Source organism: Typha angustifolia, chromosome 9 (genome assembly GCF_048772165.1).
Source record: "Typha angustifolia cultivar Huaian chromosome 9, ASM4877216v1, whole genome shotgun sequence".
Lineage (NCBI taxonomy): Eukaryota > Viridiplantae > Streptophyta > Magnoliopsida > Poales > Typhaceae > Typha > Typha angustifolia.
The window spans coordinates 9,003,843-9,016,344 of record NC_133247.1 but is presented as its reverse complement, the minus strand read 5'-3'; the positions used below and the strand labels follow the sequence as shown (position 1 = coordinate 9,016,344).

At 34.5% G+C, this 12,502-nt stretch overlaps 1 protein-coding gene across 2 annotated transcripts; it reads right to left on the bottom strand.

Annotated features, from left to right (window-relative positions):
- Positions 1–4,504: 4,504 nt before the first annotated feature.
- LOC140767201 (ethylene-responsive transcription factor 3-like) lies at positions 4,505–9,224 on the bottom strand. 2 transcript variants are annotated; one of them, XM_073107034.1, is made up of 2 exons: positions 8,401–9,224; positions 4,505–4,849 (listed from the first exon to the last, which is right to left on the bottom strand). In XM_073107034.1, exon 1 carries the CDS (start codon positions 9,018–9,020, stop codon positions 8,403–8,405), a length of 618 nt encoding a protein of 205 aa, XP_072963135.1. In that variant the 5' UTR covers positions 9,021–9,224; the 3' UTR covers positions 4,505–4,849; positions 8,401–8,402. The 2 variants fall into 2 exon arrangements, with proteins under 2 accessions (XP_072963135.1, XP_072963134.1); XM_073107033.1 differs by lacking the exon at positions 4,505–4,849 and adding an exon at positions 4,856–5,007.
- Positions 9,225–12,502: the final 3,278 nt, after the last annotated feature.

Below are 12,502 nucleotides of genomic sequence, written 5' to 3'. Positions count from 1 at the left end.
AGATCTAAAAATACTAAGATTGGATTTGTCGAACTCTCAAAAGTAATCAAAGCATTCACATTACTCCGAATCTATCTCAAATAATCTTAGAAGGAAGACAAGAAGGCACACTACCAACCTTATGAGGAAATCAATGATGTTGTAATTAGACTTAAAAACTATAATCTACAAACTTATATGCTACAAGCAGATCACAACTTCACGCACCCTTGAACAAAGTAAAATATGGATTCAAGAATTCTCAAGCTACAGATTCATCACTTCTAAGTTTTAACCCAATTACAACTCTTACTATAAGATTAAAAACCTAACTTTCTAATTGATGTATAGCAAAAGAACATAATTTTTTATAACTAATTGAAATAGATTGAGACCAACTCCCATCACTCCTAGCCATGGCAACATTACACAAACAAAAGAAATACGAAAGTATCAAGTCTACCGAAAGATCCACCCACTAGAAAAGCGACATAAACCTATTAAAATAGCAAAGATCAAACTTTGGCAAGAACCTAACAAGATAAAAATAACACTTATCCCTATTATGTTTCATGGCAAATCATTAGAAAATTTAGCATTTGGGCAGTAGTAGAGTCTACCCATCATGCTTCACACCTTGCTTTCAAAGTCTGGCATATGGCCATGGTTGATGTGCTATGGTGATCTCCTCTAGCACCACCCATTCTTGTCTCTCTTCATCTCTCACTCTCTCAACATATCCTCACTATTCTCAACAATGAATGAAAGACGTGCACTTTTGATGTGCAAGGGCTTTTGCACACATATACATTCTCCATCGTCCTTAGCACTTGATTTGGGAAAACAATGGGTTTGAGAATTAGGAAGATGACAGCTAGGTTTGTAAAAGATTTCTCAAATCTAACAAGAGTGAGTTAGGGTTAAAAATCAGTACTATATATATATATATATATATGATTATTGGGTTTGTGAGTTGACCTGATCTCACACAACCCATAGAATTAAAAGAGTCATATCAGATCAAATGGGTCAGTTTAAATCTGAACACAATCCAAATATTAATCAGGTTATATGGGTAACTTTATTATGACCCAAACTCAATTAAACTAAATCTCAAATTATTCATGTCAAGTTGTTAGATTGGGTTATCAAGTTGAATCAATTTTTACAATCTATAAATAAATGTGCTTCCGTGAGGAGCTAATTCAAAACAAGCTTCCAAAAAGAGGCTAGATTTGATATAGAGTTGGATAAATAGTACATTGGAATTGGTCGAATTACGCCAAAAGGAAATGCTCCAAACAAAGTATAATTTTGATGGTGGTGGGTACCAATATAAGAAAGAATCAGCTAACATAACAAAGTGAAATTTTCTTGAAAGCTTTATGTTGCGGCAAGAATGACAAACTATTTGGCGATATTTATTTTAGCCTTGTCACTAAGCCCTATTTATTCTAGGAATAAATGTTTTCTTATTTTAAAATAAGATCTCTTATTTTATAATACAAATGTTATTCATCATAATAATGTTATTTTATAATATAGATATTATTTATTGAAATTATGACTTATATCATATACTAACTCAATTACCAATTTCGACCTGATATTTATCTCGTAAATCTACAAATAAATCAAATAAAAAAGTATTTACTATAATTTTATAAAAAATAAAGAATATTTTTCTCATAGTTTTTTCACTTTATATTACATTCAAATTAATTATTGCACCCTTATTACAGATACAAATGAATATAGAAAAATTATTTTAGAATAAATACCTAATTTTGGAAATAAGAAATACTACTACTTATTTTAGAATTGCCCTTGTCCCTAAAGTCAACAAGGTTTTGGAATAAGTTCTATACTAGTATAACCATACTTATTTGTAACACCTTCTTAAGAGATGTTATACTAGTATAAAAATATTATGGTATTCTTTATAAACTACTATAATATGTAATAATTATATTTAATATGATATCAAGATAAATAATAGTTTGATAAATAACTAAAATATCATATATAATGGATAGATCAGGAGATAAGAAAGAAGAGAAAAGAGGAAAGAGAGAGTGACTGTAATAAGGGAAACTATATTTTATCCACTTATTTTAGAATTGCCTTTATTCTTAGAGTGAACAAGGTCGTGGAATAAATTCTATGCAAGTATAACTATACTTATTTGTTACACATGCATAAGAGAGGTTATACAAGTATAAGTTGTTATGGTATTTTTTTATAAACCATTATAATATGTGATAATTATAGTTAATATGATATAAGATAAAATAATAGTTTGATGATATACGAAGAGAGAAAAAGAGAAGAGGAAAGAGGAAAGATGAAATAGAGTGAAATAAAGGAAAACTAAATCTTACCCTCTTAATTTAGAATTGCCCTTATTCCTAAAGTGAACAAGATTGTGGAATAAATTTTATACTGGTATACTTCCCTATGACTAAAGGGGTCATGAGATCGACTTTAACCCCAACTAATTATTATGAAAAAAATTATTTGGTGATTTAGTAGCTTAGCTCAATAGCTCAGTTCGATTAATTGTTCAACGATACGGTTAGCTTTGAGAAGCAACTCGACAGCGTGACAACTCGGAGTAGGTCTCGACGACGTTTAATATGAAGCAATAGTTTAGCGACACATATGACTTGAATCTTAGACTAAGTAGCTTACTATATTAGCTAAAACTTGGTGAAATCTTAGTGTCTCTGTATCTATAAAGGGTTAGCCCTTTGTCCAACCTATATCTAGCCTTTAGGCTCTTGAATAATAAAACTAAGTTCTATACCGGTATAACTATACTTATTTGTTATACCTACATAAGAAAGGTTATAAACTAGTATAACATATAATAATTATACTTGATATGATATAAATTTAAAATAATAGTTTGACAAATAACTAAAATACCCAAGGGAGAAATGGAAAGCAGAAAAAGGAAAGAGAGTGATTGAAATAAAGGGAAACTACATTATACATCCTTATGATAGACCTAAATTAACTTCAAATTTTTTTAGTAGTTTGATGACTTAGTTCAACAGCTCGGTGATGCAATTAGCTTTAAAGAGCAATTTGGAAGCACAACGGCTTGGAACAGTCTCAGTGATATTTAGTTCGGAGCAATAGTTTAATGATGCACACATCTTGAAATCTAGACTAGGTAACTTACTACATTGACTAAAATTTGATGAGATCTTAAAACCTTTGTATCTTAGAAGAGTTGGCTTGATGTCCATCCTATTTATAGCATCTTGAATGACCAAAAAAACAAGTTATGTACTAGTATAACTATACTTATTTGTTATACCTACGTAAGAAAAGTTATAGCAGTATAAGTTGTTACAATATTTTTTACAAACCAGTAGAACATGTAATAATTATACTAGGTATGATATAAAGTTAAAAATAATAGTTTGATAAATAACTAAGATATCCTTTACAATGGATAGATGAAGAGAGATGAGAGAAGAGAGAAGAGGAAAGAGGAAAGAGAGTGATTAAAGTAAATGGAAACACATTTTACCTTATACAAGTCAAATTTCAGAATACTTATTAGAAACAAAATTATAAATAATTAAATAAGTTTTTAATATATTTAAAATAATACAATCACATTTCAAATAACAAATATATTAAATATATTTTATTATATTTTGATTATCTAAAATTTAATCGATATTATTTTAAATATATTAAAATCTTATCAAATTATCGACGACTTTATCTCTAATGAGTATCTTTATATTCGAATATAACCATAAGATGAAAAAAAACTAACAATTTTAATTTAATTATAACCATAAGAAAGTAAATAACACAAATAAAACTATAAAATGGTGAATTAAATTTAGGCCTGTAAGGACAGGTGGATAAAATATAATTTCCCCTTGAAATAATAATCAAGTTATCTTCTCAGAAGTAAAATAATAATTGGTAAATATAAAAATAGTTGATAAAAGATGAGAGAGAAGTATTAGCAAAGTAGTATTGAGACAAGTAATTATTTACTTGCTATATTAATATAAGAAGACTTATACTAAAAAAATAATTTCTTATTATACAAATGAACCAATTTTATTGTTTTCGAAAGGGCTGCCTAATTTAATTGGTGTTCAAAGCAAGTAAATGGATGAAACTGCATATAAAGAATATGTGGCTATCAAAGATAGCGATCATGCTAGAGAGAAAACATTTCATTTTCTACGCAACTAGAAACAGGCGTAAGTGATGCAACTCAGCACGATTTAGGAGGTGGGCTGACAAGAACGCCCATCATCCAGTACATGCTTACACTGGAAACAAAATGATGTAAAGTGAAACAATGGAAAGCAGTGAAACAATCTAAACTGATGTTTTCTCTCGTAGATATCTAACAACGGTACGCATGCTTCGTTAACCAGCTACAACGATAGAAGATACACATTAACAACAGTATGCAAGGAAAGAATATAAAAGTAAGATTAAGGGGTCATACTTAATCTCATTCATCCCTCACAAATCAAGGATAAAAAACACCTACCAGAATAATTACACAATAGAGTTCTGTGAATAAAAAATCTATCAAAGAAGATTGAAATCTAAACCTATTGGCATCAAAATTACTATTTACAACCAACTTATTCAAACTCGATGTTGAGAGTTGAAGCACATTACAGATTTATACAGATTGGTATGCCAATGCTCTACCTTGCTTTATACAGATTTATCATTTTAAGTAATACTAAATAATAAAAGTCAGATGCATATGGATCAGCATATGCACCCATACAATCTGCAGTATGCAATCCCTTGACCACAGCCGCCTTCTAAAACATTGATTGCAAAATGATTCTACTTCATCAAATCAGAACTTCTGCAAAATGCATTTGCAACAAAAGTTCATATATGAAGAGCATAATAGTTTGTTATTCCTCAGAATACTTCATCAAAAGAATAATTCCATGTCATGGAACGCTACTTCTGACGAAGTCTACAAAGTACACCTTCATAAGTGAGTCAAATCCTACCCTCCTAGCACCACAAAGTAAAACACACTATCAAGGTTTACACAAGATCTTATATTACAAAATATATTGTAAACAATAAATTTCATCTAATCAAACATCAAATTAATGCCACAAAAGATAAAGGAAACAGATCATATTGTCTTTACCCTGTTAGATTTATATGATCTAACAAATGTTACCACTGTTTACTAAAGCTTAGAACTACTTATGAGACATGGGTGAACTTACATCAAAAATTTATGGATTACATAACAATCCTACTCTAGCAATTTGCAAACTACCCAACATACAAACTGCACAAAGGATAGACAGAAACACAAGACTATCAACTGCAGAGAAGTTAGGTGTTCAAAACAAAACAAGCAAATAAGTGAAAAAAATAAGCCTCCGTGTTGACCAGAAACTATTTAATTTTAAAAGCAACAAGAATGGGGAAAGATGCAACTCAGCATGACTTAAGCATACTATTAAGTATTAACAACTATCAACCAACACATGCTACCTAAAGACTAGAAGATATGAAGAAAATGATGAAGATTACATTCTTTGCTAAGACATCTTAAAGGATGTTTTCTTCAGTAAGGTGGGCAACTAAGAGCAAGATCACCATCAAGATGATATTACAAAACATGCAAGATAAAATGATATTGACTCACAACTAGAGATTATAGTTTTTATTATATAGGACTAAGCTCATTCATCCTCATAAACAATTTTTAAAATACTTAACACAATAATCTGGCAATAAAATTCTCTGTACAAAACTGAGCATAGGTAATCTTGAAATATAATACTACCAAATAATCATTTACAACCAGCTTATTCATAACTTCTTTATAGAGTTGAAGCACATTGAAAAACATTGTTGACAGATGCAATCCTGCACCCACCTAGGTTATGTGATTGCAGTCCCTTCCCTGTCTTGCATAAGGGTAACCTACAAAGGACTCATATATGACTTATTCGATCCCTAGAACATTATTCTTAAACACAACAGTTACTAGACATGCACAATATTCTCTTTTGACAAAAATATATAAATAGTTATTCGGCATACAAAACAACTCCATATATAGAGAGAATTTGCTTTTCTTCCGCATTTCCAAGATCTTTTACTTCTTTCAATTTTGCAGTTTGCTTTGTATCAACTTATCAACTAAAGAGCTATGAAATACCAACCCCTTTCTTTTTAAGATTTTTCTGATTCGCACATTGCTTTTTTGGCCAATCCAAGTCAACCCCTCAATTTTTGAATTATCATCTAACAAAACTCTACCAGTAATATCACCATAGTACTCTTCGAGTAATCTTGAGGTAATATTCTCTAACAGGTACTAACTCGCTGGTTAATTATAACCCAGAGCATTGTTTTAGATACTAATAAGAAAAGAAGGATAAAAAAGGTAGGGTCAAACTGCAAATAATGGAAAGGGCAAGGGGTGAAATAAAAATTTCCCATAATAATAAAGATCAAAATGCATACGCATACTAAATGCTGCCATGCAATACGACAAAATGTCTTTTAGTGTATTATTTGTAGCAAGATTTTACTCCGTAAAAACAGAAATTCTGTGCATTGCATTGAGGACAAATGTCTGTGGAGGAAAGAAGGTAGAAGCAACCTGCTCCATAACATCTATGGAAAAAAGAAGGTTAAGAGTCAAATCAGAAAATAAAAGCACACAAGTGTACAGTGAGTTCAAAATTCAATCTGACAGAAAGCTAAAATTTCACAGCATGATTACACGTTATTACCTATATTAAGGTTTGACACTCCATGATATAAAATAGCAAGAAACAAATATACTAGATAGTGGCATTGGCATGTGTGTGGCCAAGAAACTGCATTGCTCCTGCCTCCTACACATTAGATGGGTGCCTATGCACACACATAGGGTCCATGGTGCAAAATATAGTTTAGATGTTTTAGATATGACAAATCTAAATATAACAAAAAAGCACAAATGGATCAATAAGGAAAATACATATTTGTAGACATACTTAAATCTACTATAGTACATTGTAAGATGAAGAAAGTTATGTCAAAGTTTCACGTGCACTATATAGAAACAACTCGTATTTATGGAATAATGGTAATCAAAACCAGAACTAGAAGTATACACATACAATTTTTTCTGTCCAAATCTTTAAGTAGCTAATCACATAAATGCATTTTCTTAGTTACACGTGTAAATTCTGCTAATCTCACACTTAACCAACATATGCCAACCAATAATGTGCAACAATAGGGTGTTTTTATTAGATTCACGTGGGTAATTGTTCATATACCCCTGCATGTGGAGTGCATGCAACAAGGAGTCACGTCGTCAAACATAAGTGGCATGCATGCACTAATAAAAGCCTACCAAATATTATTGACAATCAAAATTAAAAGCATTTCCAACCTTTGATTGAAAGAAATAAAGGAGTAAAAAAGCTCTGGTCACAAAACAACTACAGGAAAAAAGGAACATATATTGGCATCATATTGTGCTAATGAATGAAGATCACCTGTCCTTGAAGACAAAAATGTCATAACAATGAAGTCTTTAATAGAGTATAAGAGAAAAAGAAGTTACATTTAAGGAACAAAACAGGCAAAATAAACTTTACATCATTCCAAGAAGATTATTGGAAGATCAGGAGATGGACATGATTGCAAATATACTACCTTCCACTGTAGATAGACAAGGATACGATTGAGAACAAATCAAGAAACAAGCTTAATATCTCTCCGACAAGAACAATAGCAGATCTAGAGGTCAATAACATAATTCTAAATTACTACTACTCTTAAAACTTGAAAGCCCCTATTTTAATTTAATCAATGATCAATCAAAATTTTATATTTCTGACAGATGTCGATCTTGAACTACAACTCTTGAATTGCACTTTCAGTTTACCGTTAGAAGCGACAAACAGCAATATCCAAACCACAGCCTAGCAAATTCAACTGATCCGGGTCCTAGGGCATGCATTTTAAGTAACATCGACTTCTTACTAATTTCTAAACATCAACCTCTTCAGACCATTTTGAGTAAGGATCACCATTTCCAAATTCATGCACAAAGCATAAAGATGCAACCTGAACAGCTAAAATTATGTCAGACACATAAAAAGATCCACCTGAGGTAAATTACGGTACTTTTGTTTTTTTTTCACTCATGAAATTAGATAAGATGCTCTTTTTGTACAAAGAAGAGGGATAGACTGAGGAGGAGAAGCAGATCTATAGGAAAGCATCAGATTCATTCCAATACTATCCGATCCTCGAACTCCCAACTCAAATCCAACCTCATGCAAGAAAGACAACAGAAGTAAAGACCAAAATAAACGGCAGAGAGAAGAAAAGATGCAACTATTATTATTCCTTTTTTCCTGTTCTTTCATCTCTCACCATCAGAGACGGAGGGCGGTGGCAGGCGAATCATCCTCGCCGTCGCCGTCTTCAGGCACCGGAAGGAGGTTGAGATCAAACGGCAGGGGTCGCCGGAAAGCAGAGGCGATGTCGCCACCATCATCGTCGACGACAGACGACGACGAGCCACAGTCGCTGTGACAATCCTCCTCGCCGGCTACCGGCAGCAGCGGAGGCCTCCGGAGTAGGAGACTCGCCGGCGTCCGATCCTGCATCCGGGGCCCGCTGTGTGACTCCACGGTGGAACTGAGGCTGCTGCTCGCTGGAAGCTGCGGCAGCGGTGGCGGGCGGCGCAAAGCCAAGGAAGCGGATCGGAGGAGGGCGACGCCCCCAACACCCATCCCGACAGGAACGGGAGAGGAAAAGTTGGTCTTGGCCTTGGAGCCGCGGAGGGCACGAGCGGCGGAGTCGTAGGCACGCGCGGCGTCCTCGGCAGAGTCGAAAGTGCCGAGCCAAACGCGCGTCTTCTTCACCGGGTCACGGATCTCCGCGGCGAAGCGGCCCCACGGCCGCTTCCGGACGCCGCGGAAACGCGGTTCCTGCTCCGATCTGCCGTTTCCTGTCGGGGCTGGAATCTCCTGTGCCATCGCCTTCCCCATCGCTGACAAGTAAACAAAGGAGTTTGGTTTTCTTGATCCCTCTGTGAAGCGAGGAGGAGGAGATGATTATAGAGAGAGGAGGAGAGAGATCTCCATCTCGTTTGCTATTTCTTTATCTCCTCCTCCTCTTCCTTGTCGGATTGCTTAAGATCGGCCCAACTGACTTAATTGCCTTCCTCTCCTACCTCTCTACACCTTTCCTCTTTCCTCTTTTGTTTTGTTTTGGTTTATTGAGGAGAGGAACAAAATGACCAAAAACACCCCCCTTAGCAGAAGCTCCTCGAATTTCACCCCTTGGCAGGCTTCGAATATTTTACGGCAGGTTCATTCGAAACAACATTCACTCGGGTTACTCGAGTCGGGTAGTTTGTACGGAATTTGCTTTTTTCTTTTAAAAAATAAGTTTTGTAGCCGTTATTTGCTTCAAATTGAGAACCCTGTTCCAGCGAAGTTCCCTGACTAAACATTTTTCTTTTAAAAGGATTTTATAAACTAACTTCTATGATTACAAAAAGCTCCGTTAGAATCAGAGGCCAACAACTATAGAAGATAAAAAGAAAAACCCCCATCCTAGGTATAACTATAGCCATTGGTCCTACCAAAATTAGTAAGTCAATCAGTAGAACGATTAGTCTCTCTAAAAATATGATTAACTTTCTAATTTGATAATTATAAGTTAGGAATTTAATGGTAGATACTATAGCCTCTATTTATCATGTAAGCTTAGTTGCATTATTCAAAATATTGACCTGAAGGAGAGAGTCCAATTCGATGATGATTCTTTAACAGTCTTTGTCCCTTAGGAATCGAAGCGCCTCCCTAATTGCTACTGTCTCTGACCATATTAGGATTGATGGGTATAATCCACAGCGAGCACCTGCAAAGAGAGGGATGCAGTTAGAGTGTCGAACCACGAAGCCTATACCTCCAATTTCCTCATTACTCTCAAAGGAGCCATCGGTGTTTATTATCCACTAGCCCGGAGGTGGTGGTTCCTAATCCCACCAAATGAGGATCTCCGAGGAAACAAGTTTCGTGTGTTCAACATATCTAGTACTCATATATTCGTTGGCTAATGGGATGAGACGTGAGCAAACCTTATCGAGGTCTTCTCTCTCCTTGTTGAAGATTACTCGATTACGATATTTCCATATCGTCCAAAAGGACACTGCAATGACTGCCCTGAGCCAGGCTCTATCTTTTGTCGAAAGCCCTTCCCTCTCATTGAGCCAAGTTGTGTCGGTCCAATTGTCCCAAAGTCTAACTTTCTACGTTGTATGCCTTTTAACGTAATCCCAAATTATAGTGGCATCACAACAATGGAGGAAGAGGTGATTAGTAGTTTCATCATGTAGCGAGCATATCGGGCAGCATTGGTCCATGGCAAGACCAAGGTCGCCCAGGTTACAATTCATAGGTAGTCTGCCCCAACAAAATTTCCAGAGGAAGACTTTAATTTTGGATGGGACTGCCAGTTCCCATAAGTTCTTCTAGCCTGGCCAGTAAGTCCTCCTACCCAACTGGTTTTTGATATGATAATAGGCAGTTTTAGAAGAAACTTAACCGAACGGATGAAAATGCCGGATCCATTTATTAGATCCCGTTGTAACAACCCAATCCCAGAAAAAAAATTTAAAAATTTCATGGGCACGTGCCTATGTAGCTGCATGAGCAGCTTGCGTGGATGGTTACGCACCCCGCCGTCACTGCTACGACCTCCCTCCCCACTGCCTCTCTCTAATTTTCTTCTCTCCACTCTCTTTCTCTCTCTCTCTCTTACCGCCGCCACCAGCACCCCCCTATCGCCTCTCTCTTCCCCTCTATCTCTCTCATCTCTCGGTCTCTCCTTTTCTTCTCTCTCAAACTCTCATTCTCCCCCCCCCCCCGACGCCGGCTTGTAGCTGCCGCTGCTATCACTGCCACCGACGCCAATAAGCCTACTTCCTCCTCCACCTCTCTCTCTCTCTGGCTAGCCAGCAACGGTCGAGTCCCTCCCCGCCGGCCTGGCTCTCCTCCTTCCCCTCTTTTGGTTCTTCCTTCTTCCTTTCTTCCTCTTCTTTCTACAACAATGCTAGGCTGAGCCCAGAACTGTTGGCAATACTTTTATTTATGTTTCTTTCATTATTTAGATATTTCTTTCTTAATTAATGCAAATAGATTATTTAGATATTAATTATTGTAATAATAATATATATTCTTCAGTATGATTATTATTAATTATAATTAGTATAACTAATGATTATATTGTTATAAACTATTTACTTAAATTATTTATTATACATATATTCATTTATATGCTTATCATTAATTATAATTAATAAAAATGAATGATTAATTATGTTTTATATTGTTACATATAAATATTGGTTTACTTTATATATATATATATATATCTGTGTGTGTGTGTTTTGTTAGATTAATAAACAGTTTCCTTAATTATAATCATGAGATCTATAGATATATACTAATACTCATCATATATATATACATTTTAAGTATTTTATCAATTTATTATATACTATTGTGTGTAGAATAAGATACTCACTTATTAATTAATTAATTTATTGCTTTGTATAATTAAGTAGAGACTATATAGTTCTTGATTAATCAAGATAGAGTAAGAATTAATAAAATTAATTATAAATAGATCTTGTTTATACTTGTATCTTATTTATAGTTATTTAGCCTTTTATTTTATTTGATAAGTATATATTTAGAATATTTTTACATAAAAAGAAATAGGCCTCTCCCTTTTATATTATAACTAGCATTTTATGATAATAGTATAATTAGTATTTGAATTGTACCTATAATATGTGTTACCGACTAGATCTGGAACGATCTGTCAGTAGGATGATTATAAAAATTTAGATGTACTAGCCTCAGGAGATAGGGTTCTAATGACTTTAGTTTCAAGTCAATCGGATGTCTGGATGGAAAGATATAATTAAAATAATAAAGCAAGGTTAGAATAGTAAATATCTGATGTTGCGGCGGTCGTCAGAGGATGGCGGACGGCCAAGGGTGGTGGTGGATGACCGTAAGATAAGATGGCTGCTGGAGGTAAGAGGACTTGCCTTAGAAGCTTAGATGACTTAATTGAACTTACCTTAGTGTTTTACATAACTTAATTAAACTTGCCTTAAGAGCTTACATAAGAGATAAATATGATCTAGAGATAAACATGACTTAGCTAAATTAGCCTTCCTTATCCTTCTCAGATTGATTCTTCATTCTGCCATAGAGTCTGAATCTGGAGAAACCTTGAATATGGAAGTTGTAGATCAGGACGTCTTCGATCTTTTCCAATGATTTCATAATATTTGGTCATCTGTGGAATATCCTTTGAATATTTTCCCAAAACTGTGCATAGCTAAATTAGTTAACTAATAAATTCTAACCTAATAAGACTCTAATTAAAGGAAATAAGCAGATAAGATAACTAGACTCAATCTATTGAGCCCAATCTCCTCTTGATGTGA